The sequence below is a fragment of the Pavona decussata genome, unplaced genomic scaffold (genome assembly GCF_977016875.1).
Source record: "Pavona decussata unplaced genomic scaffold, jaPavDecu1.1 SCAFFOLD_315, whole genome shotgun sequence".
NCBI lineage: Eukaryota > Metazoa > Cnidaria > Anthozoa > Scleractinia > Agariciidae > Pavona > Pavona decussata.
This window is the reverse complement of record NW_028145706.1, coordinates 520805-547930: the sequence shown is the minus strand read 5'-3', so window position 1 is coordinate 547930 and position 27126 is coordinate 520805. Positions and strand designations below refer to the sequence as shown.

The 27126-nt window shown below is 38.1% G+C and overlaps 2 protein-coding genes across 4 annotated transcripts in view; both read right to left on the bottom strand.

Annotated features, from left to right (window-relative positions):
• Positions 1-12679, bottom strand: part of LOC146454096 (uncharacterized) — a 29483-nt gene extending 16804 nt beyond the window's left edge. The window contains exons 1-10 of one of the 3 annotated variants that reach the window (XM_085095860.1): positions 12565-12677; positions 9420-9490; positions 5799-6179; positions 5109-5351; positions 4118-4375; positions 3923-4000; positions 3094-3198; positions 1563-1578; positions 1213-1321; positions 63-531 (exon numbers count right to left, since the gene is read on the bottom strand). In XM_085095860.1, coding sequence (XP_084951986.1) covers positions 298-531; positions 1213-1321; positions 1563-1578; positions 3094-3198; positions 3923-4000; positions 4118-4375; positions 5109-5351; positions 5799-6179; positions 9420-9490; positions 12565-12602 — 1533 coding nt within the window. In that variant the 5' untranslated portion in view covers positions 12603-12677 and the 3' untranslated portion in view covers positions 63-297. Of the gene's footprint in view, positions 1-62; positions 532-1212; positions 1322-1562; positions 1579-3093; positions 3199-3922; positions 4001-4117; positions 4376-5108; positions 5352-5798; positions 6180-9419; positions 9491-12564 lie in introns of those variants that run through there. The other 2 variants (XM_085095862.1, XM_085095861.1) reach the window with 2 other exon arrangements.
• A 2020-nt stretch (positions 12680-14699) lies between these two features.
• LOC146454095 (uncharacterized) lies at positions 14700-27126 on the bottom strand. The gene is made up of 9 exons (XM_085095868.1): positions 26986-27126; positions 22387-22776; positions 21438-21680; positions 20966-21223; positions 20777-20854; positions 19933-20037; positions 19174-19189; positions 18824-18932; positions 14700-18109 (listed from the first exon to the last, which is right to left on the bottom strand). Exons 1-8 carry the CDS (start codon positions 27047-27049, stop codon positions 18854-18856), a joined length of 1233 nt encoding a protein of 410 aa, XP_084951994.1. The 5' UTR covers positions 27050-27126; the 3' UTR covers positions 14700-18109; positions 18824-18853.

Below are 27126 nucleotides of genomic sequence, written 5' to 3'. Positions count from 1 at the left end.
ACGGTTTGCAACTAACCAAATAGCTGTGGTTCAAACAGAATCATTTTTTTGTGAGACCAGGTAACCCATGAGCTAACCCTTGTTTACCCAATCTATTCTTTCATGGATGAATCATTCTGATTATTTTGGCTTCTCAGAAGTCAACTATATATTTCTTTAGTCTTTCGTCTTACAAAAGTTAGAAGAAAATTTATCCAAACTTGTCGCAAACCTCGTTCCCAGGGTCTCTCCTCTTCACGTCCCAGGGAGCGAGAGAGGGGACACCCTGCGAACGAGGTTGAACTTGTCGCCGTCAAACTACATTGTAGGATCTATGTTTCCAGCAATGCTTCCAGCTGTGTTTGTAGCTGGAATCTTTGAGTCAGCGGCAACTCCCCTGATAACATGCGTAATGGCAGCATACTCTGTCTTGGCGTAAGGAGGGGGCTTTTTAATTGGAGGAGGCGCGTGAGAAGGGGAGGGTATTAATGACAAGTGAGACCTCTGGAAATTTGCCAAGTCAGCATAATTCACCTCACCAGGCTTGGGTTTCTGTTAAATAATAGAAGACAGAGTTACAAAATGTAGAACCAAACATGCCACAAGCACGCGTACGGTAAATGAAAGTTTGTGCCCGAGTGACTATTCAGTGGGAGTGAAAAGCTGGTGAATTTTTGCTCACGCGTTGAAGGTTCCAACTAATAAGAGAGACTCGTGGCGGGCTGAGTCACTTATACTGTAATCAGATGTGATGCTTGTCCTAACCCGACTTTTTTTTGGGGGTAGTTCGTCAAAAGCTGGTAACCTTTTACAAACATCAGTTTTATCATTTGTAAGTGATATTCTGGACGGATGGCTCAACAGATTTTTCACAACTATATACACGAAATGTTTTCACACACTAGACAAAGTTTTTGACTTGTAATGTAATAGAAAAGAAAATATACATCTCGTTGACTCTTGAAAGGTTTTGATATCACGATCCTTAGGTTCTGTTAATTCACACAGTACGAGCCACAAAGACTCCCTCATCTTGCGCGTATGTGAAATCGGCGTAAAAAAAATAGCATCAACATTAAATTTGCTGTAAATTGTATTTTCTGCAGATAGAATCCTAAAATGCGATCATTCAAACGAAGTTTATTATTCAATGGTACTTTCGTCTTGTGATGCTTATTCAACTATAGAGTAACATCGATTATTTGACTTTTACAGTGTCTTTCAATGGCATACCTTCTTAGGTTTCTTCGACCTGTCAACTCGTGGGCAAGTGTTTTGAAAGCCTTCCATGTCAACATATAGATGACAATCTCCACCTCCTTTCCGATCTTGGTCATTTCGACTGAAATGAAAATATTTGCTTGTTAAGCAAGAAGTTCCACTCAAAACGTTTAAGCTCCTCCTTTAATTCACACCTTTGTGGGCATGAAATGCAAAATTAGACGCCATTCAGTTCTGGCATGTTGCAAACATCTCGCAGACCGAATAAAATTGCGTGAACTTTCATCCCTGGCGGTGTAGCAGAATTTTTGAACTCCCCGTGCACACGTACAACAACATAAATATTAAACAATGCTACTTACTGTTCTCGTTTTTCCTCTTCGGAGTTACGAATTAATGTGGGAAGAGGCAAATCCGTTCAGCAGTTAAGGGGAAAAGGTAAAAAGAAAAAGTTAACAAATGACAAACACAATATTGTAGAATACGAATTTTGAAGTTTTATCGTTGATGTCGTCTTTTCGCTTATGGTTTGGTTTGTTCGTTTTCTTTTCCTTTCTTTCTTTCTCACATTTTCACAATATAATTGTACTAAAATAATCAAGGAAGACTTGCGATTATCGAATGAAACCGAGTCAAACCTACTGACCAATGTTAAAGGGCCTTTGTCACGATAACGCGCATGTGCGATCTTGATTGACAACAATTTTTTTTAACCAATAGGAAATCGTAATAATCACCACTGCGCGGCAGCGCTAAACGCAGGCAGTCTGAAGTTTTCACGTGCGTTCTAAAACCTCTTTGTTTGACTTTTAACCTTTTGTATTTGTAAGATATTTATGTTTTATAATGGCAAGTAATATTGTAGACAGTGTAGACGATGAAGAGGTAAAGGTGAGGGAAAATATTTTGTCTTTCTTTCGCTGCGAAGGCGGCCAAATGTGAAATTTCCGAGCTTAGTTCGTCGATGGAATATTTTGTTCATCCTCCGTTTATTGAAAATTTGCATAACCAAGAGTTTCGTGGAATACAAGCACATACACTTTAATTTCTTCCAACTGGTGTGTGCATCGGCAGCAACATAAAATTTCCGATGCTCGTCCTCCCATCTTCTCTTCGTTTTTTTTCTTCTTTTCTTTTGAAACAAGGCGCCGTTACGAGGCGACAAGAGCTTTCGTCCAGAGCCGGTTCGAATACCTCCTCTCGAGGACATCGATTTTCTCGACGATGTTCACATAAAAATACAAAATATGCGATTTCAATCCCTCACAAATGACCAAACAGTTCCTCGATATCGTTATTTTCACTTCTACAAGCCTCACAAGGTGGATTGAAAAAAGATTTTCCTCGCAGATGCCTACTTTGAAAACTGTTCCGTCGGATCAGAAATCAAATCGCCGCACATGCGCAGAAGAGTGTCAAATGCCCTTTAAGTTAGGTTAAAGGGAGAGTCGTAGTGTCCTTTCCTTTTGCCAGAACTGGCGACCGGCCAGTCTGTAAATTGAATGCGCCATTTTGAAGGGATGGTGCTATGAAATAGTCACTCCGAAGATGGTCCGCCGGCTTTATTTTGAAGATCGTCGAATTACTATGATAAAATTGTTTAATGTGGTCTACAAATTGATCTGTCTGCTCGGCCAGTTCTGTCAAACGGAAAACGCTCGTAAAGAGGCTCTTTGTTTACTATATGACAATATGTGACGCATGGGCTGCTTACTATGAGATCAGTAATATAAAGAGCCTAGCTAGAGGCTGGCAATGATGAGTCTGTTAAGCCTGGCGGTAATCAAGTAAATAAAACGTACTTAGTTTGGTATAAAAATGATGGCACAAGCAAGAAATGTTACATCCTATACAGGACTCAGAAGTGAAAAGTTACAAGCTGTCACTACTCACCCTTGTTGTCCTTCCGCCAGCACCACACCGCAAATGCAGAAGCAACAGCGATAACCAGAAATCCTCCCAGTGCAACGCCAATCAAAATATGCACTTTGGTATTGTCTAAAATTTATTTAAAAAATATGCATAATTTGTTTTATGTAGCAAGTAACACATAGAATGGTGAAATTTTCGTTTTACTCGGTGATCCCAATGTTCAGGCCTTTCCGTTCTTTGTTGGAATAGTGAAGTGCGATATGTGCAACTTACGAGTCTGTAAATGGAGGGCTTATGCATCACACGACCTTTGTTTAAGAGCTGCTAAATAGTAATGTCCTGTGGTTGCCTTTTTATGTATTGCTTCTATTTTTCTTTAGACAAAAACTTCTGTTTGCAATATTATGAGCTCTTCATCAGAAGGATGAAAAAGTAGGTTTGTTGCTTGACTGTTGAAAATATAAAATGGACGCTTCATTTCCATGAACTGTAATTTATGCTTTTGAGTCTGATAGTTTATCTTCGTTCAAACTATGGCGTCCAATCCTTATCTTGATAACAACCGAGTTTAGTATTACAATAGATATCAATTCAGTACCGTTGCTATCTCACAATAGCGGAAACCGCATGATGTCATAAAACCAAAATGGTGGCGCGCGGGAAATTAAGACGCAAAAATGCGATCATCACATTCAAATTATTTCTTTAATACTAAATTGCTATTTCCACTTTTGCTTCAGTTGAAATTTACGCTCTATTCCAAAAGTTTAATATCATTTTGTTTATAAGAGTTAATTAGATTCCATTTGAATGAGTACCTAACCCATGCCTAGAGAAAAGTAAAACCAACCTGACGAAGTTCTTCTCCCCTTATTTCCCGGTGGCACTGATGTGGTAGATGGTGCAGCCGTTGGATTTGTAGAGGTTGCTGTGTGAAGGCAATTGTCATGACTTCAAATTATAGTATAATTTACGTATTTTATCCACTGGTGAATGACACTCTAAAGGAGTGACATGTATAAGGAGATAGATGGTGGATACTTACATGTACTTTTCACTTGAACTGTGATAGTGAAACTATCAAAACCCAGTCTGTTTGTTGCATTACACGTATAAATCCCTCCATGACTACCATTCACCTCATCGAAACGGAGAGTTGTTTGAGTGCTAATGACTGTACCGTCTCCATTCGTCCATTCATATCGTGGACCAGGCCTTCCATTTGCATGACATTCAATAGTGAGAGTATCTCCAGTGATCACGTTCCATGTAGACGTTTGGTTTTTTATAATTTTTGGCGGACCTAAAAAGTTCAAAGATTCAGAACTTAAGGACAAGATCCCGTGCCCAGAGGCTAAGTCGACTCTCGGGAGACTCCGAAAAAACTAGCGTAATGGGGAAACGGGTGATAGTGCCTCAATTTGTTACTGGGCATACTTTCTGCTCATTTCGGTGTGGTCAGAAAAGTCGAGTTTCTTAAGAACAGAGCTCACCAGAGAAGCTAATTTTGCGCAGTTACTGACTGTGCGGAAAAAGCAATTAGCAAGGGATATTGAAATTCACTTAGAAAATTGGGGGTTACAACGCCTTTTTCAGATATTATTTAGCCTCAATCTGGAAAGAAATACCTTTACCTTTTTTCATTGTTATGTATTTTACAGCTTCTTTTAGAATGTTTGTTGCTTATTTATCTCAGTGAAAAATGGGTAAAAACTGCAAACTGTTCAGGGCTTTGCTGCAGCATGCAGGGTTTTTGAAAGAACCATAAATTTAAACCATTTATAACGATCTGAGTGCGGGATTTATGCACAGGCAACACTTATTGTAGGTTAGCTAACTTCTCCAAAGGTTAAGTTGGACTTCGAGCCTAATTGGCCTATCACAAAGTTATCCCCCCACAACTAAGAAGACAGGCAATTTAAGGTTAAATTTATTTCTTGGGGAATAACACGTTACGTATCCTGAAGCTGAAATTTCAAGCCAATTTGTTGATGATTAGGAGTTAAAAAATACCAAATTTGGAAAAACGGACTTACTCGTAAGAGTAATGGAGACATCCCTCCTAGCCGGCCTTCCGGCTCCGTTGTCAGCAGTACATCGGTAGATTCCTTCGTCCTGTTTGCCAGCGATAGTCAAAGGTGAGGTGACAACGTTGTCATCAGACATCTTTGTCCAAGTGATTCGCAGTAATGGATAACCCGTTGCTGTACATTTAAGTGGAACTTTATCACCCAGATTTACAGTATTGTCAGCAGAGATGTCAGTGATCTTTGGTGAAACTACAAAATTAAAGCAACAAGTGAAATAAAATTGAGCTACTTCAGTGAATTATTTTGAAACTCTCGATCTTCTGCAAAGTATGCTCAGTATTATTTAAAAACAACAACAACAACAGCAACAACAACAACGATTAACCCGATTGTTGGATGTTCATTTTGAAAGAAAATATGTTTTAATTCTATGGAGATCATCGTGGATGGGCATTTCCGCATCATATGATGCCATCACTTCCCTTAGTAGACCTCAAGGGAAACTAACTGATAACTTTCTACCAATCCTCGCGATCGGTGTCTCTTTGTTATACCTTTTATACTTAGGGATGTTATGGAAGGGAGCGGAATCCGCAAAAAGTTTGCATTTGATTTCAAGAAACAACGTAGAGAACAAGAGCAGACTTTTACAAACTTCTTACACTATACACAATCAAATTGCAATTGCTGTTGTACCTGTTACTTCAATCCGTATGTTGTATGCCCAAAAAGTTACATCTGCTAAAGCAAGTCTACACTTGAAGGTAGCGTTCTCTCTTTCAGTAACAGAGAAAATCGTCAAGGAAGAAAATTCACTGTTGCTTTCGATACTGAAACGATTTCTGAAGTCTTTTTCGATGTTAGATTTCCCTTCAGTTACACTTGCAATTTTCTTCGTATCAATCATGAAGGAGGTAGACCATATGCTTTGGTTACCCAACAGATTGTAATTCCATTTAATAAGAACATTGGTACTTCCAATCAGCACTTGAATAACAGAAGTTTCAATGTTAGCTTCCAATCCTTGTACAGTCTGGTTCCATGCCGGAGCCGGGGCAGTCCACATTAGTAACGCACCTGAAAATTTTGGTTAAAAGTTAAATAACAATGGTATGGTCTTTATTTGGTTTAACGTAATGATTCTAGTGTCGATTACCTGGTCAACTTACCGACTCCAGTAATAACGTTAGGCTTCTGCCTCTACAGTTTTTTTTAGTAAAGTGGAGGAGGCACACTTTTGCCTGTCAGTAGACCTGCACGTTTCAAAAGCTCAACTTTCATTGTACCCTGATAACATGCAGCTGCAGGGCTCGCTCCTTCAAAGCGCTATTTTCTTTGGAACAATATTTCAACTATTACCAGTAGTCTTCTTGTTCATGCTCAGAATTATACTTAGAGAGAGAAAGCAAGAAAAAAAAAAAGGCTCTACTAAGTTAGGTTTAATGGACAACATAAGTTGTTTCAACAGTTTCGTAATGATGCGCTTCGTGTAAATTGGACTATAGGTGTCTTAGTGCAGGTTCAACTCGATCTTTTGGTTTCTCTAAATACGTTCTTTTTCATTGCCTTCACTGTCTGTTTAACTCACTTATAAACATTACTGCATAGTATTTCTTTTTGTCAAAAATCTTTTATAAAAAGTATGAAATGCTAGCTAGGCGCTGGCTAGGCATCGCTCGCTATATAGCTATAGCTTAGTCGGGTAGAAAATCCGAACTAGTTATCGGGAGGTCATAGGTTCGACTCCTGTTGGGAATGTCACTGAAGGAAAAAAATACTCCTGTCAAGAGAGCTTTACTACTAAATTTATCTGAAAACTCCGCTCTCACTTGATCATTGACAAAATCAATATCAGTGTTATCACCATATACCGGCCAACAAACTGTATAATAGACTGGCAGCTACAAAGAAGTCATACATTGAAATTGAAGGATCGTGGAGTACAAAAACGCAGAGCTTTTCCGAGAAAAATGCAAACTTAACATTAACAAAAAAAAAATTGTCGCAAAAGTGATTCCTGAAATAACGCGCAACGCGCCATTCAATCAAATCAACCAACTGGAAGTTCGCACTGTATTTGTAGTGATACAGAACATAAATATTGGTATATCTTGTAGACGGTTATTATATAAGGTAGTAAGATTAGCGCGTTTTAATAAGTGAAGCATTTCAATGAATTTGTCAGTACCCTCCTGCTTCGTTTTTCTCTACTGCCTAGATGAGTGGAGAAGCAAAGGAGGATTGTCATTCCCTTGTTGGGAGATGAAAACGATAATAGCAGACCCCGTATGAGATCAACATACATGTATAAACGGTCGATTTGCTCTATCTGCGCGCTCTAACAAAAACGATTTGACTGAGCAATCTGAGTGGTCAAAAGTTACGAGAATGTGTATTCAAATCAACTACATTTTGGAATGAAAGTGACATGCAGAAAATAATTGGCAAGAAAAATTGAGGTACTTAATTTCAAATCATATTCAGGATTAGGTGCTTTGCTGTTCTTGAAAATTTTGGGGCCACATTCTTTAATATCATCAATGCATCTCTTTTTTTTTTGTTACTATTTAAAGGGACAGTATCACGCTATTTTTAGTAACACATTGAAAATCGGAAAGACGCTATTCGGTTGATAGCAGCCAAGATATAATGACAAAATTCCATTAAAAGACTATCAGAATGCAAAGAAACTATCCACGGATATTTTCGCTGCCAGATGACCAAGATAGGGAGGGGTTCAAATTTGAAAACGTCTGGCGGACGTTTTCAAATTTCGCTGTAAACGCACTAAAAATCGCCGGTTGTACTATATTTTGGTTCAACCTTTCGTCTTAGAATCAGTATTAATATTTCTTTAAATTAGTGATTGAGAAATTAATTAACACAGTGTTCAAAGTTTCAATTTAGTGAATTTTGGCCAAAAATCATGATATCTCCCATGATACTGCCCCTTTAAGAAATCATGGTTTGGATGCTAGAGTGGCTGAGCGATGCCTAATAGTATCAGCAGCTAGATACGATCATTCTCATTCTGCTTTGTATTACTGAACTGCTCTTGCAACGTGAATGGATTCACTGAATAAGTAGAACGCATTTTCTCGTAAATAGTTTTATCGTTTTCCGCAACCGCCCTTCAGCCCGGAAATTGCCAGTTGAAACAATACCCGTCAAAATCACCCTCTCTGTTAGCCATATTCTTCTATTAGACTAGCCCCAATACCCAAACGATAGTGCAAGGTGTTACAAAAACTAAGTTAGGTTCAGAACGTTGTCTCCTCAACACATTCGCCGTACATCGTTCATATCCTTTGAGAATAAACTAACTGTTAAAAACCGCACAATGCACGTAACTAGTATACAGCTCAGTTCTCGCTGCAGCAGCACGTATTAAGTAATGATCAAAACTATTCCGCATTGTGCCTCAGAGATCCCTGCCAGGTGGAGAAATAGTAAAGAAAAATATTAGATGAAAGATTTTTGAATAATTTTGTTAACCCGCTCATCCTAGAACGAAAAATTTATACTCTTTTACAGCCGTCTCTGTGAAAGGCGTCATTGAACCAGATATGTTATTGGGAACAAACATTCCTCCATCCGTTGGTGTATACAGATTGTATTCTAACAGATGTATGTAGATTGCACCTTTAATTTTTTGGAAGTCATGGAGTTACTTTAATTTCTACATAATTTTGGTTAGTGTTAACTAACTAACTAAACGACCCCACAAACATAATAAATATACACACTAATCGTGTATATAAAAAGGATGACTATATTTCTTGATTAATTGATTGATTCCGCGTACAGAAAATAGTGGCGACGCTTCTAAAGACCTTAAAAAAGTAGCTAACGTGGCAACGGCAACGTGGAGGTCCATAAACTTAAGGTGTAATGAGCAAAACAATGGAACTGCACGTGCGTTATACGTTTTAGTATGTCTCTTTGTCGTACCTGATAAAAGAACAACGTGAAATGACCAATTTCAAAGTTTTGTGGAGAATGTGAGCACACTATGGTAAATTCACGATACCATACTATGCCATAATGTTCATTTAACTGAACACGATGGGTTTTAAAGCAATAACTTGTGGATTTTTTTTTTAACTTGAAGGCCATTTCTACCAATTCAGTTCCCGGATAGTTGTGACATCATTGCACAAGATGAACAATTCGAATAATAACGAGGTGATTTTGTATTTGCAAGTGACGTGTTAGCTAATTAGCGTTACCGTTGAATTTACTTACGGTCTCTGATATCTCGTCAAAAACAGAGACAAACTTGTGATCAACGTGACGTGAATTTTATTCTGTACTTACCTCCTCTGTGGCCAAAATGAATCATTCCAAGCAGTAGTGTAGCAAAATACGGTATTAACTTCATGGTTGATCTAAAAGGACAAACCAACAAAGGGAAAATATGTATGATCAACAAAACAGTGTTGAAACATTTAATGCACTGACGAAAAATGACGGATGGAATGGGAACGAGTAGTAGGGGTAATATATAATATACCCAATATACCCTATTTCGTTACCCTGTGATACCATTATACCTTAAAAATACAAAATCGTTAACACCAAATACTTAGGAGTTCAGGAAAAAAATACTTTATACCCATATTTATCCGAAAAAATACCGAATGCCCAAAAACGCTTAAGATACCATATACCCAAAACCCCCTGGCTGGACCTGACTTTCTAGGTAGCCGTGGTGGGACAGCCAAAAGCGAAAAAACGTAACGAGAGAAAAATGAAACGAATGTAAGTTTTTTTTGTACACCCTGTAAAAGGATAATTGAACTGAATTACATACACTGTAGATTTAAAAGGTCTGTTTCAGGCCCAAAGTGCCAAATTAGCCCTATTGGCCTAAAGGGGGTTGAACCTCCCCCAAGGTCGGTTATTTTGGTCACAATGTGAGGCAAAATAGAGGTATCAAAGATCATTTCAATCCACTCTGGGACGCATTGTAGCTCACCGGTGCATTTTCCCCTGGAGATCAGGCTATTTTGGCCCTTATTTAGCCTTATTTAGGAGAGGAAAATTGGCTTTCAAAATAGCACTGTATATCACTCATCGAAGCTGCCCCTATTCTGAGGCTCAAAAAGATATTTTGAATTGTAAGTGTATGGACCGGAAATTTCTTACTAACCGAGAGACGAAGGACAAATAAAAAATAAAAAGAAATAAAAAAAAGAAATCACTCAAAAGAAAGCTTTCTAACCTTAACGCAATGTCATTTCATTTATCATTCATCATTTGTTATAATGTTAACAGAAAGTTGAAGTACAGTACAGTTTCCACCCGAAAGTAGCGAAGCTAATCGAGTCGGGTGACCAAGACTTTCAAAAGCAGGAAAAGGAAAAAATATACAAAACAATATAATATAGGACAAGAAAATTATACCAAAAAATTTACTTATACAATACAATATCTTCTGTTATGTTCTGGCTTGTTTATTAAATGCATTTTCGACGCTTTTTTCACTCAAAGTATTATCCTTTACAAGATAACTGGATAGTATTTCGAGTGTTAAAAAGCAACAAGAAGGCATTTAAGCCACCGTCAGAACGCAGTTGAAAAGCAATTGTAGTAACAGCACAAGTAGGGCTACTGGAAATAAATGCGATAAGAACAACAAAATGGTCAAGTATCCTTCCTAACATTAACCTTCAAGGACGTCTTGGTCAAGGAGTGACAAACCTGTCCGTACAGCATACCTGTTAATTATATCTCTCAGGAAAACAGGAAAACACCTAAAATAAGTTTAATGACAGGAATAACAGGAACACTGCCAAGGTTACTGTAAATTAAGTCACAGCCAAAATTTACACTGACAGCAACACACTTAAAAATAAAGATTAGAAAAGTTTATTTTGTTTTATTTTCGATTTAGCTATCCCTACTCGGTCTGTCAGACACTGTCCATGTGGAAAGCCACAAATCAGCTGAACAAACTGTGCTCAGAAATTACTGCATTGAAAGTGACTCAAAAAAGCGAACTGGAAAACTTGGGAGGTCACAAAAATGAAGATGAGTATACTTCATCTTGTAAATTTCAAGATATTTCTAGTTTTACATTCTACATCTTCAAATACAATGGAATTCAGATTTTTCGAAACTCCTAGAAAAAATAAAATTAGGTTCGAAAATTCGGGAGTTCAAAAAGTAGGAGGTAAAACGCTGGCCGATTGGAAGCAAATCCAAGGGAAACAACTTTTGGTTCGAAGAATCGGAAGTTTCGAAAAATCGAGATTTCGAAGAATCAAGATTCGACTGTAAGTAATTCAAATTGTCTCACACACTAGTCTTGATGCTACCTTTGCTGGAAGTTACAACCACAAGTTGAAATCGTTTTTAAATATTCGATTTTTTAGAATCACATCCAAATTCGCCTGCCCCAAACTGTCGCTCAAAAGGGAACGAAAGACTCAATATTGAACTGGAATTAATTCAGGGCATTGTTTAGTACATAGGCCACCTCTACACCCGAGATTTACTCGTCAGCATTAACCCTTTTATGAGCTTATTATTCTGAAAATGGTTATTCCATCATGGGAGAGTATTCCCGAACAGATGACAGGTTGAGTTTAAAAGAGTCCTGAGTTACTGGATTCAATGAAATGAAACGCATTTCAAAAGACATCACGAATAGGGAGATCGAATCCTCGTTCCCCATGATGAGCATTTTCACCCTATTGTTGGTTTCCGAAGTATACCATATAATTTATTTTTATCGCATTGTTTAGGCAATGATAAATGTCAGCTGCAGGTTGCGTTATAACCCGACGCTAAACCCACACGGTATAACTATTCCGACATGAAACTAAACTGATAACAATCTTTGTTTGTTCTCGAAAAGGTGCATTCTCCTAGTTTTAAAATCGCCACTCAAACTTTAATAGAAATCGTTACGGAGATCTATGAAAAAATCAATTTGCTTTCTAAACTTCCAGAGAAAATTGACCTGGGGTTCAAGTCAGAAATTTTGAAAGGTATCCCTTAGAGAGAGGTACCAGAATCTCGTTTTGTGGAATGGATGAAGCAATTTCACCCCTAGCAGGTACAAATTCACAAACAAGTAACTTTTGCTTAATACCCCCAATAGTTACAAGGAAAGATCAGAAGGAGTACTACACCTATCTAAAAGATACCTTAAGCACCCACGTCATTGTTTTACCTCCATCGTTTTCACGAACAGAGAAATGTACAAAATTATCTGTAGATAGAAGCATCTTCTCAGGTCAATTCTATATTGATTTCTCCCGCTGGCCACGGATAAAGGCAATCTTACTATTCTGTTTTATTCTCAACAGAACTCCATTACAAATTACATAAACCAATTGTGGGAATTTGAATTACCAATTCTTACCCTACTATTACTACTACTGCTAAACGTGAGGAGCAATCTTTGATTTGGTGGCTACGCCCCGAGTAATAAGCGCAATTTAATTTTACATACCTGAAAATCGTCTTTTTAGAAGTAGATGAACTGCGCATTAAACAAGGAAATCCTTTAGAACTCTTTGAGAACAATCAGTTTTGTTTTGACTGGACTTCGACTCATAGACAGCCACCTGAGAGTTCAAGAAAGCCGATTCTTAAATTTAGCCATACAGTATGAGTCCCCATCTTATTTCGAGTTATCGGCGTATAAGGCATTTCGGAATTACACTCAGTTCAACCCCTGATTTGGAGCTAACTATAACGGGAATAAATACCCCCCGAGAAGGGATTATTTTAAGCCAAAAATGTAACCTCATCCTCAACATCGTCGCTATGATGCCGAATTGAACTGTTTGTTTTGTTTTGATGTATAAGAATCTGCTTATATGGAAGAAAAAAGAAACCTTTGGTTTGGAAATGACGACTCTTTCTCCCACGCGAGTCAACTTGCAATGGGCGTCTACGTTAACCAAAATTTCCGTATAAACCGACTCAAAGTTCATACTTTACAGTGGAGCGCTATCGATGGAGAGTAAAAGCAGCTACTAAAATAACAACGTAAAAGGATCAAATTCAAGGTTTTTTGGAAAACGCGAGCACATCACAGTAAATTTTTTTCTTCTCTGTCTTAACTTGAAATCCATTCGCACCAGTTCTGATATTGGACAGTTTGGTCATATTATACCAATTTGAACGATTTGGAACAATCGCGAAGTAGTGCAAGTGGTGTTTTCCTTGGCGTTGCCGTAGTTTCTTAAACGTATTCTTATAATCTAGTAATAATCAAAGATCAGGGAGCTCGAGAGCGTTCGATGATCTCGATCCCAGGTTCTCTCCTATGCCAAGTTGGTGATGATGTCATCCGCCCCTGCAAAATATGCGGGAGATGCCAGATACGCGTCCCTTGATCCATTTATTCAATGTTGTCCCATACAATCTCGACTCCCATTTGTATTAGGAGTGCGTTCTTTCTACGTCGAACGCAATTACAGTACCTTCAAGAAGTCAAGAAATTCGCGATGACATCCTTTCTGAAGTCATGGCCCATTTCCCACAACACATGACCTCATCAACTCATCGTGTAGACCTAAAAGGGACCATTTTTGAGTGTGCTATGCGCTCTGTTGTTTTCAATAGTACAGATTTAATGCCCTTGTATTGTATGTAAGATTTTTAATAATAGTGTTTATTTCCTGTAACCCTCAGGCATAAGAGGAAATTTCGCAATTTTCCTGTTGATTAGTTAGCTTACTTGTGTTCACAATCAGCAGCAATATTAAATACCCTGACACTTTAGTAGCATATAAAGATTATTAATACATTTTTGAATGCTTCAGTTGGTTTTGCCGTTTTCGTATTCCTATTGTTCTCGCGTGGATCAGAAAAATGGTCTCAAAACAATTGTGTCGACGGCTCCCTTCAAAAAATGCATCCATGAGGACAGGCATAAGACTGGTTCTAATTTGAGGCCAAAGTACCTGCGTACATAGCTGCGATACTTCCTAGGATACTGTGCTGGCATATGATACCCCAGGTCTTTAAACATCGCGGACGTGCCTGCGAAGTTGGCCCGAGGTCAGATCCACAGGCACGTCGGTCATTCCTCCTCTGCGACGGCAACGACCCCTTATTCGGCGGTGCCGTGGTAGCAGATGTAACCAGAATTCATTAAATTGGCTTAACGACGGCAAGAATGGAGCACTTAAATGTACAAAGGCGTGAGACATTCATCGGGCGTATGTCATTGAGCTACAGGAGTTTTCACTGGGACTGAAAGTGAATATTGTCGGCGATGAGTATCTGTGACAGTGTAGCGGTGGTTACTAGAATGGATACTCCAAAACAAGGCTCGATACCTTGTTGATGTTTACACAACGGAAAACTTTAAAATTCAAGTAGTTTACCGTTTCGAGCCTGGGTCATTTGCTTATATCTCCTATTCGTACCCAGGGTAAGCTGACAAAAATGACAATTTAATTTGAACTTGTTTCAGAGACTTAACCGTGGCAAAAAACGAAAACTAATCGCTTTCAAGTCACTGCCAATGCCTAAATAGTGTAGATCAGTGCTAGCGCCCACAGCCCCGTTCCTCCTGTTGCTCTGCTTAAGAAAGGGCCCTCTGTTCTCGTCTACGTCAGCACTATGAGGATCTTGAATAATGGTAATTGTAATGTCTACTATATACCATACATATCAAATAGTCTAATGCATATGGCGGTTCACAATTCTTCTGTGCGGTAAGATAGGACGGCAGAATGTAAAGGCGCCACTGGCAGCCGCTATCAGTGCATATTTTGATCTCACCCACCCATCCAAAACACGCATGGATGTAAAAGACAGATGAAAACAGATATAGAGATAACCACCACACCGTGATAACAGTGTGAATGTTCTTTAACGTCCCACAGATTATTAGGAACAAGTGTTGTGAGATGGGACCTAGGGTTTATCGTCCTTATCCGAAAAGACTAGAAAGTCCAACCGGTTGCACATGTCATTATGTAAACAATATGACGTGTCCAACCTTCTTTTGTAGTATCCATTTTAGGTACAACCGTTCTACAGTGGTCTTATTACAAGGAGGCTTTATTAATGTATCAAACACGTACACGGGTAAGCCCACTGTAAGCCTCTGTAAGCGGTCTCTTGTTTGTGATCAAGGACCAGTTGCTCGAAAGCCGGCTAACGCTAACTTTGAATTAAAAATCAACCAAGGCATTTATTTCTCTGGTTGAAAAGCGCTTCTGACGCTACTTTTATACAGCTCAAAATAGCAACCAAATTATGAAATGCTTCACAAAAAAACATTCAAACAGAACAGTTTTCCGAAGGATGTTGAGATACCCTTATTTAGAAGGTTACTGGAGTGTCCATATTATATGTAGAAACAATGCTGCTTCATCAGTTAAGTATTTGGGGATTGGAGTTACTTCAACCCCCATTTAGTGTTGGTTATTGGAGGTGAAGGGATCATTTAAAAGTTAAAATTTTAATTCCTGTTTTGAAATTAAACTAAATCTGTTTTAACCCTGATTTTTTTTATTGCAAAAACTAGATTCCTCGACTTACACAACTGAAAGACCACTTTACTAAGATGCTATTTTTTTCCCTAAGGACCTGCTAAGGATATCGAAAAGAAGAGAAAAGTTCGATGGAATGAATATGTAGAAACCAGTCAAATACCAGGAAATGGTGCTACCATTATATTATTATTCTTACAACTGACTTTTTGTTCTTGTTAAGTTTTTTTTTTTAATTTTATTTTTCTTCTGCAAAAGTAATTACAATCTGTCAGTACAGCACTTAAAGTCGCAGTGATAAGCTCAATGCTTACAGCACTATTTTTGAGCCCCGCGCTCCGCCCTGAATTAAATATTTGTTCATGGCATCCTATAGCAGCAATGTCCTCCTTCAAGGACTTGATCCTGGTGATATACAGCATGACACGTCTGCTGATGAACGTAACGGCACTTTAAATTGAGAAAGACTTTTCTGACTGAAATATTGCAGATCAGACTGTATTATTTGTTACATCAGGGGCGCGCCGAAGGTCATGGCACTCACTGTTTTCCCCATCATGTTGCTTATGGCAAGGTAACTACAATTCATGTACAGTGCATGATGCAAGGGCCATTAATATTGTTCTCGTATCCCATATCTCAGCAAATATTTTTACCAAGTAATTAACAGTTATTCAACGAAATCCAGTCATGCATTAGCTCATGCGTATGGCTACCAGTTTATATAGGGTGCGGTTTCGTGGAATAAAAGGCCATCTCCATTTTCAATTTCAACAACAACAACAACAACAACTTAATTAATTTCAAAGGTGTTTTAAACCTCATAACGATAAGAGACTTTTCTTATGGGATCTGAGCTGTTATTTCTATCCAACTGACCACTGTTATGAGACAAGAACAGTTCTCTGATTGGATATCCGACGTCCGATATTTTCGACGAGACTAAACAAAGAAAGAAAGTCAGATTTCTAGGTCTTAACTATTTTATCTAATCTGACGGTATAATAAGATCTAGAAAGCTTGTTATCTTGGATTTTTTTACAGGCAATTACTGCATGCTTTGACTATCACTGGCTATTTTATCTTTTCCACAATAACGTGTGTGCTTCAGAAATTAATCTGGGCCTCGTTGTTCAAAAGCCGATTAACACTAATCCACGATTAAGAGTTAATGGAGTTTTCATCTCGCTCTTTACAAACGATTTTCAAATCAAAGTTCCCGTTAATCCAGGATTAGCTTAATCGGGCTTTAAACAACTGGATCCTGAGGGTTATAAAATAGATAAATAAATGAAATGCCTTTCCGGCTTGCTAGAATGTCGGTTGTCAAAAATTCACTACTAAATTTACCCCGTGATGCGAGTGTCCATCCTTTTAAGTACTCTTTTACGAAAACAAAAACTTTCGGTTATAAATCTTCCAGTTTGTGAACAAACAGGTTGCTTTCACTAAAATGTTTTCATTATTTACTGTGTTCATTGGTCATTTTCATTCCAACCATTTTCCTTAAAAACTGTATTGAAATTCAAAATACCAGTTTTAATGTCTGTTGTCAGAAGACAATTTAGTGGTGAACAAGTGAGTGAGTGTTTCTATTTCGGGACCATTGGTCCGAATAGTTGCCTCTAGGAAATCTGATGTTCTTAAAACTAGCGCCGGAATAAGCCCTCAAAGCCTCGCTTCGTGGGCTCATATTTGCGTAGGGCACCTATCAGTCAATGGTTCCTTGACAGAAACACTACTGAAAGACTTCACAGTTGCTCTGGAAGATTCACTTATCGACTTAAAAGGTTGATTTCTTAACACAATCTTTCAGCCACGAGCATTATCTTCCGCTTTAATAACCAGAAGGGGTTTATTTACTTAATGGCTATCGATTAAGGCGCCGATCAGAGCAAGCGGGATGTTTACTGTAGCAGCCGTTTTTGATTGACTCAGTATAAGTGCTATTTGTGGGCGACGAATGATAATCAGGAGCTAGACTTATGAGCTTTTACAGCGATTTCTACGGTTTCCAACTAACCAAATTGCTGTGGTTCAAAGAGAATCATTTTTTGTGAGACCTACGCCAGGTTACCCATGAGCTAACCCTTGTTTACCCAATCTATCCTTCCATGGATGAATCATTCTGATTATTTTGGCTTCTTAGAAGTCAACTATGTATTTGTTAAGGCTTTCGTCTTACAAAAGTGAGAAGAAAATTAATCCAAACTTGTCGCATCCTCGTTCCCAGGGTCTCTCCTCTTCACTTCCCAGGGAGCGAGAAAGGGGGTCCCTGGGAACGAGGTTGAACTTGTCGCTGTCTTACTACATTGTAAGATCTATGTTTCCAGCAATGTTTCCAACTGTGTTTGTAGCTGGAATCTTCGAGTCAGTGGCAACTCCCCTGATAACATGCGTAATGACAGCATACTCGGTCTTGGCGTAAGGAGGGGGCTTTTTAATTGGAGGAAGTGCGTGAGAAGGGGAGGGTAGTAGTGACAAGTGAGACCTCTGGAAATTTGCCAAGTCAGCATAATTCACCTCACCAGGCTTGGGTTTGTGTTAAAATAATAGAAGACAGAGTTAGAGATGTAGAACCAAACATGCCACAAGCACGCGCATGGGAAATGGAAGTTTGTGCCCGAGTGACTATTCAATTTGAGTGAAAAGCTGGTGAATTTTTGCTCACGCGTTGAATGTTCTAACTACTAAGAGAGACTCGTGGCGAGCTAAGTCACTTATACCGTAATGACATGTGATCCTTGTCCTAGCCCGACTTTTTTTTTGCGAGTTCGTGATAAGCTGGTAACCTTTTACAAACATCAGTTTATCATTTGTAAGTGATATTCTGGCCGGATGGCTCAACAGATTTTTCACAACTATATACACGAAATGTTTTCACACACTAGACAAAGTTTTTGACTTGTAAGGTAATAGAAAAGAAAATATACATCTCGTTGACTCTTGAAAGGTTTTGATATCACGATCCTTAGGTTCTGTTAATTCACACAGTACGAGCCACAAGTCTCCTTTATCTCGCGCGTATGTGAAATCGGCGTAAAAAATTAACATTACTGTAAAAACTACCGGAGCCGTGTGATTTTTCAGTCGCGCCATAAAATTTGCTGTAAATTGTATTTTCTGTATATAGAATCCTAAAATGCAACCATTCAAACGATATTATTATTCAATGATACTTTCGTCTCGTGGTGCTTATTAAACTATAGGAAAAAATCGATTATTTGACTCATAAAGAGATTTTCAATGGCGTACCTTCTTAGGTTTCTTCGACCTGTCAACTCGTTAGCAAGTGTTTTGAAAGCCTTGCATGTCAACATATAGATGACAATCTCCACCTCCTTTCCGATCTTGGTCATTTCGACTGAAACCAAAATATTCGCTTGTTAAGCAAGAAGTTACACTCTAAAAGTTCAAGCTCCTCCTTTAATTCACCCCTTTGTGGGCGTGAAATGCAAATTTAGACGCCGTTCAGTTCTGGCAAGTTGCAAGCATCTCGCAGACTGAATAAAATTGCGTGAACTTCCATCCCTGGCAGTGTAGCAGAATTTTTGAACTCCCCGTGCACACGTACAACAACATAAATATCAAACAGTGCTACTTACTGTTCTCGTTTTTCCTCTTCGGAGTTACGAATTAATGTGGGCAGAGGCAAATCCGTTCAGCAGTTAAAGGGAAAAGGTAAAAACAAAAAGTTAACAAATGACAAAGACTATATTATAGAATACGAATTTTGAAGTTTTATCGTTGATGTCGTCTTTTCGCTAATGGTTTGGTTTGTTCGTTTTCTTTTCTTTTCTTTCTTTTCTCCCATTTTACAATATAATTTTACTAAAATAATCAAGGAAGACTTGCGATTATCGAATGAAGCAGAGTCAAACCTACTGACCAATGTTAAGTTGTGTTAAAGGGAGTGTCGTAGTGTCCTTTCCTTTTGCCAGAACTGGCGACCGGCCAGTCTGTAAATTGAATGCGCCATTTTGAAGGGATGGTGCTGTAAAATAGTCACTCCTAAGATGGTTCGCCTCCGCTATTTTGAAGATCGTCGAATTACTATGCGGATAAAATTGTTTAATGTGGCTTGCAAATTGATCTGTCTGCTCGGCCAGTTCTGTGAAACGGAAAACGCTCTTAAAGAAGCTCTTCAAATACTATAGGACAATATGTGACGCATTGGCTGCTTACTATGAGATCAGTAATATAAAGAGCCTAGCTAGAGGCTAGCAATGATGAGTCTGTTATACCCGGCAGTAATCAAGTAAATAAAACGTACTTAGTTTGGCATAAAAATGATGGCACAGGCAAGAAATGTTAAATCCTATACAGGACTCAGAAGTGAAAAGTTACAAGCTGTCACTACTCACCCTTGTTGTCCTTTCGCCAGCACCACACCGCAAATGCAGAAGCAACAGCGATAACCAGAAATCCTCCCAATGGAACGCCAATCAAAATATACACTTTGCTATTGTCTAAAATTTATTTAAAAAAATATGCATAATTTGTTTTATGTAGCAAGTAACACATACAATGGGGAAATTTTCGTTTTACTTCGTGATCTTAAAGTTCGGGCCTTTCCGTTCTTTGCTGGAACAGTGAAGTGCGATATGTGCAACTTACTGGTCTGTAAATGGAGGGCTTATGCACCACACGCCCTTTGTTTAAGAGCTGCTAAATAGTAATGTCCTGTGGTTGACTTATTATGTATTGCTTCTATTTTTCTTTAGACAAAAACCTCTGTTTGCAACGTTATGAGCTTTTAATCAGAAGGATGAAAAAGTAGGTTCGTTACTTGGCTGTTGAAAATATAAAACGGACGCTTTACTTCCATGAACTGTAATTTATGCTTTTGAGACTAATAGTTTAACTTCGCTTCAAACTATGGCCTCCGATCCTTATCTTTATAACAACTGAGTTTGGATTTATAATATATCTCCTCTCAATTCGGTACCGTCCTTTTTACCATTTATCTCAAAATGGCGGAAATCGTATGGTGCCATAAAAACCAAAATGGTGGAGCGCGGGAAATTTAGACGCGAAAATGCAATCCTCATACTCAGTTATTTTGTAGAATACTAAATTGCTATTTCCACTTTTGAAACTAAGCTTTGACGTTTACGCTCTTTCAAATATTTAATATAAATTTGTTACAAGAGTGAATTAGATTCCATTTTAATGTCAACGTCATGTTCAGTGAACTGTAAAACCAACCTGACGAAATTCTTCTTTCCTTATTTCCCGGTGGTACAGATGTGGTAGATGGTGCAGCAGTTGGTTTTGTGGAGGTTGCTGTGTGAAGGCAATGATCATGACTTTAAGGCATAATTTACGTTCTTATCCACTGGTAAATGACACTCTAAAGGAGTGACATGTATAAGGAGATAGATGGTGGTTACTTACTTGTACGTTTCACTTGAACGGTGATATTGAAACTGGAAGAACCATGTCTGTTTGTTGCAGTACACTTATAAATTCCCCCATGATTACCATTCACCTCTTCTAAACGGAGAGTTTTTTGAGTGCGAATGACTGTATTGTCTGCATTCGTCCATTCATACCATGGAGTAGGCCTTCCATTTGCATGACATTCAACAGTGAGAGTATCTCCAGCGATTACGTTCCATGTAGACGTCTGGGATTTTATAATTTCTGGAGGACCTGAAAAGTTCAAAGATTCATAACTTAAAAACAACATCCCCATGAAGAGAGGCTTAGTCAACACTAGGAAGACTTTGGGAAAACTATTGTAATGGGGAAACGAATGATAGTTCCTCCTAAATTATGCAAATTTGAAATCAAAGCAAACTGACTAATTTAAAATCGCTCTATATATAATATATAAACAAAGAACAAAGAAAAAACATGAACTTACTTGGAAGAGTAATGAAAACATCTTTTCTGGCAGGACTACCAAAACCATTGTCAGCAGTACATCTGTATAATCCTTCATCCTGTTTACCAGAGATGGTCAAAGGCATGGTGACAACACTGTTATCAGAAAGTCTTGTCCAGGTGATGTTCGGTGCTGGATAACCATCAGCTGTACATTTAAGTGACAATACATCACCCTTATTCACTGTCCTGCCGTCAGAGATGGAAGTGATTTTTGGTGGAACTGCAAAGTCACAATTATAACAGAAATGATTACAAGTTTTATTAAATAATAAAAATTTCTAACTTAACGATGCAATCGAAATGACGACGTTGAGGATTACTGAAAAGGTTACTTTGAGGAAATTAAAACTAGCCAAGATTTACCGTTTTCAGCAATCGTTTCCATTCACTTATAAATGCTAATATGTCAAAATACCTCATGTGCTATTGGCCTTTAGGTTGCATATGCTCTCGCCCAATTTCAACTTTAGCAGAATAGACCAATTTCCGATTTTAGACCATAGTTTAATAATTAATTCTTTGTTGTATTCTCCTAAGCCTCGTAGCCAACCTAGAATTTTAATTCATCGAAATTGGTTTTTGGAAAGGGAAATTGGGTTGCATATTAAAACGAAATAATCCTAATTACCGTAACATGTAAAGGGTTAAACCCTATTAGGTAGCAAAAATGAGGGGGCGATCACATTTTACAACAGAAGGCATTACTGACTATGTGCTTTTTCAATCTACCACAAAGCTTCATTTTCCGCTACGAGATACAACAAGACATAAAAATGACCAAATTACACTATTACAGCTTTTCCTTTATATATTAGTGCATGTAATGACATGCTATGTGCCCCTGTTGTAACTTCTTTTGTGTGTAAATTATTATAATGAAAGTACATTAGATAATTAAAAGCAGCGGCAACAGAACCTGTTTATACCTGTAACCTCGAGGCGTATGTTGTATTTCCATTCCCGCATTCTTGCATATATCTCGCACTGAAAAGTAGTATTTTCTCTTTCTGTCACAGTTTTTATTGTCACAGTGGCAAATTCATCGGTGCTGTCGACGCTGAACCGGTCTCTGTAGTTATTCTGGTCGGATATTTTGACACTTCCGCTCATTACATCGCCGATAATGTTTGGCTGTTTGATTCCATGATAAATGCGAAACTTGGTATGCCGGTTGCTTTGTCCATCCAACAAATTGTAATTCCATCTCAAATGAACATTTTTACTTCCATTAAGTACTCTCATGACGGCAGTTTGAATGTTATCTGTATCCGTTTGGTTCCAAGCGGGAGGAGGGCCAGTCCACATAAATATGGCATCTGTAAGAAAATGTTTATTTGTTAGCTAACAAGTATTCTCACTTAACAGTCATGAAAAGAATCTGGCAAATATAGGAGGTCTGAGAGAATCTGGTGGCTTTGGCCTGGGATTTTAGGTGCTTTTTTTCCCAATGGAACAGAGCACGTGTAAATTGTTTTCTAAACAGCATCAATGCAGCAACCATATTTTTCCAGCAGTCATTGAAAGCGTTAAGCGTGTGACTACTTTTTTTTTTGTTTATCTGAACTGAGCAACACAGAAATAAGGAATAAAACTGGCAGTTTAGAGTGCGAATTAGTTTAGGAAAACGACATAACCAGTTACTTAGAAATAGGTGACTATATAAATAGTGAACTGTTACTAAGGTTGCTGTAAGTGGAAAAGAATGGCTGATCTCTTGTGCGCCTTAGTCGCTCCCACCCTTTCTAGAACTGATTATTGTTATAAAGTTAGCGATTCTATCTAAAAGGTGAAGTTCAATCGCATTATCTCTGTACCAATTGCCTTATTTATGCCTTTCCCTTCCATTCTTACACGTTTAATGGCTTTCATGTGTGCTGGCTTGCCTGAGCTCGGTTTACTGGGCAAAAAAAATCTAGACTACCAGGACTGGACAAAAATGGCTATGAGCACAGTCTCAGGCCTTTATTCAAAATAATGGTCAATCTTAGCCTCGACGTTCTTATTAAACACGTTCTTAAAAAAAAAAAGAGTGTATTGCTGAACTGCTCCGACAATATTCATTGTATCACGGAATAAGTATAGAACACATTTTTCTCGTATTAAATAGTTTATCGTTTTCGCAACCGCCCTTCCGCTCGGAAATTGACAGTTGAAGCAATACCCGTCAAAATCATCCTGTCTGTTAGCCATATTCTTCTTTCAGATTAGCCCCAATACCCAAATTTAAACGATAGTGCAAGTTGTTAGAAAAGCTTAGCTAGGTTCAGAACGTAGTCTCCTCTACACATTCGTCGTACATCGTTCATACCCTTTGAGAATAAACTAACTGTTAACAACTGCACAATGCACCCAACTGGTATATAGCTCAGTTCCTGCTGCAGCGGCACGTATTAAGAGTGCCTGACTGTAACTTTCGAGCATCGCTGGCCAAGCTTGAAAAATCGAAACTCCTGATAATTTGCCTGAAGTTTACTTTTGGGGAACTATCTTCGAAAATATTATTTGAATGTTCTGGAAATTTTTAGTTTTCGAGAATTTTGGAGAAAACGAAATAACGCGATTTGCCTCATTAATAATTATTATGCAAAAATCTTACTCAAAATTAGCCAAGTTCAATACGCTTGTGTTGAAACAGTACGCAACGCTAGAAAGCGAGGTCGGTTCACCTACTTTCTATCAATGGGACCTATGTAAACTTTTGTAGAACTTTGGAGGGTTTTATGGCTCTTTGAAAAATTGACATTTTGAGGACTTCGCGATGAGGCGAAAATTGAGTAAGTTTAAAGGTTTAAAATGCATCTTGGTATGTCAGGTATCGACTCGAGAGGAACATTGTGATAAAGCTTGGGTCTTCGTCTTTAATAATACGAAATAAAAAATCTGGGCAATCAATGTACGCGCTGACGAAAACCAAAGTTAGCGAGGCTTCGTTAACAAATTTGCATAATTCGCAACTGTTGAGAAAATGCTATGTTGTGGCGACTCGGTGAAACGTTGACCCAGGCTATCTTCAAATGGTTATTTTACCCCACATTGCATTTGTCTGTTTCTCTTTCTTGTTTAATAACGTGGTAGAAAAGGTCTGGAAAAAAATGCGTGATCGGAAAAGAATATATTCGTCAAATTCTGGTGGGAAATTTGCATAATGCAAATCTTCCAATAAATCTTTCTGCAAAGGAATCTGATTGGGAAGGTTTCGTTAAGAGACCATTTGACCGAAACACCCCACATAAAAGGAGTCAAAACAACGTTTAATAATTCGATTTTAACCAATTATCGCCGAATCATAACCTTTAAATTAATGGTGCAAAACTGATACTCGCTATTGCGTTATCTGCGTCACGTCAGTAGCTGTCGATAAGTCTTAGAATATAATGCCCACAAACCAACTTGTGCAGCGAAATTGTCAATTACAACAACTAGAAAAAAGACCTTTAGTTACTGGCATATGAGTGGTTTTGATAAAAATAAAACGTTCACTTGACACTTGAATCACGTTTAAAAGATACATGCTTGTCAAATGAGATGCGAAAGTTGGACATAGGGTCGGTCAAAGTGAATATTTTTAATTAAATCAAGTTTGTTTACTGGAATGCATGCTTTTTCAAATAGCTAGTCCAACCTTCTTCAGTGGCCTTCCAAATAATGATCACTCAGAATATGGTCAGTCAAAAAAACTCTCTGTTCGTGTTGTTTGATACTGTACCTTCGCAAGTGACTGAAAAACAATGTCAGCTGGCACGCCATATTTTAACGTAATTATTGGTATGAAATATCACACATGCACGGATACACGCTTCAAAACCTGTGTGCCAATTTCCGTTTAACAAAATAATAACCTACCTACAGTCCACATTGGCTGTAGGGCATGCATTTATCTTTGTCGAATGTCAACAACAGAAACACGGGTATCTCAGTGACACTGTATACACGCAATGTCTACTGCATACATCACAGCTAGCCGAAGCTCTATGACGTTTGTTTGACCTTTATATTTTGATGTCACGATGAGTGTTACGCAATGGCGTAAATCATTACGGTTTGTATAGGAATTTACGAACGTGTTTTGGAGACGAAAATAAAGGGCATATTAATAATAAAATTGAACAAAAATTGCTTACCTTGTCTCCTTGATCTCTTGCCAGTGTTTGTGCGCCATATTTTGGCCATTTTAGTACGATTCCAGTGGGTATTTAAAGGTTTGCTGAACATTTTCCTCGCTCTATATATCGCCTCATCGCGAAGTCCTCAAAATGTCAATTTTTCAAAGAGCCATAAAACCCTCCAAAGTTCTACAAAAGTTTACATAGGTCCCATTGATAGAAAGTAGGTGAGTTATGCTCTTTTTCAAAACCGACCTCGCTTTCTAGTGTTGCGTACTGTTTCAACACAAGCGTATTGAACTTGGCTAATTTTGAGTGAGATTTTTGCATAATTAATGAGGCAAATCGCGTTATTTCGTTTTCTCCAAAATTCTCGAAAACTAAAAATTTCCAGAACATTCAAATAATATTTTCGAAGATAGTTCCCCAAAAGTAAACTTCAGGCAAATTATCGGGAGTTTCGATTTTTCAAGCTTGGCCAGCGATGCTCGAAAGTTACAGTCAGGCACTCTTAAGTAATATTTCCGTGTAAATTCTTTTTAAAACTATTCCGCATTGTGCCTCAGGGATCCTTGTCAAGTGGAGAAATAGTAAGGAAAAATAATTGGATAAAAGTTTTTTTTTCTTAATAATTTTGCTAACCCGCTGATTCTGGAACGAAAAATTCATACTCTTTTCTGTGAAAGGCTTCATTGAACCAGATATTTTATTGAGAACAAACACTCCTCCATCCGTTGGCGTATGCAGATTGTACTCTAACAGATGTATGTAGATTGCACCTTTAATTTTTTGAAGTCATATAGCTACTTTAATTTCGTCATAATTTTGGTTAGTGTTAACTTACTAACTACACGACCCCACAAACATAATAAAGATACACACTGATCGTGTATATATAAAGGATGACTATATTTCTTGATTAATTGATTGATTTTGTGTGCAGAAGTCAGTGGCGACGCTTCAAAAGACCTTAAAAAAGCAGCTAACGTGACAACGAGAACGTGAATGTCCATAAACTTAAGATCTAATGAGCAAAACAATGGAACTCCATGTGCGTTATACGTTTTAGTATGTCTGTCTGTCATACCTGGTAAAAGAACGACTTGAAATGACCAAATTCAAAGTTTTGTGGAAAATGTGAACACATTAAATTCACAATACCATACCATGTCACAATGTTTATTTAACTGAACACGATGGGTTTTAAAGCAATAACTGGCGGGTTTTTTTTTTTAACTTGAAGGCCATTTCTACCAATTCAGTTCCCGAATTGTTAGGACATCATTGCACAAGATGAACGATTCGAATAATAGAGAAGTGTTGATTAGCGTTACCGTCGAATTTACTGACGGTCTCTGATATCTCGTCAAAAACAGAGACAAACTTGTGATCAACGTGACGTGAATTTTATTCTGTACTTACCTCCTCTGTGGCCAAAATGAATCACTCCAAGCAGTAGTGTAGCAAAAAAGGGTATTAACTTCATGGTTGATCTAAAAGGACAAACCACCAAAGAGAAAATATGTACAAAACAGTGTTAAAACACTTATGCACTGACGAAAA

What these genes read in the sequence shown, in the direction of transcription:
- LOC146454095 (XM_085095868.1), bottom strand. Translation starts at nt 27,049, where the DNA reads ATGAAGTTAATACCCTTTTTTGCTACACTACTGCTTGGAGTGATTCAT. An exon ending in CATACGCCTCGAGGTTACAG is followed by an intron (nt 21,681 to 22,386) that starts GTATAAACAGGT and finishes GTGACTTTGCAG; the next exon opens with TTCCACCAAAAATCACTTCC. An exon ending in TGTTTTCATTACTCTTCCAA is followed by an intron (nt 21,224 to 21,437) that starts GTAAGTTCATGT and finishes TGAACTTTTCAG; the next exon opens with GTCCTCCAGAAATTATAAAA.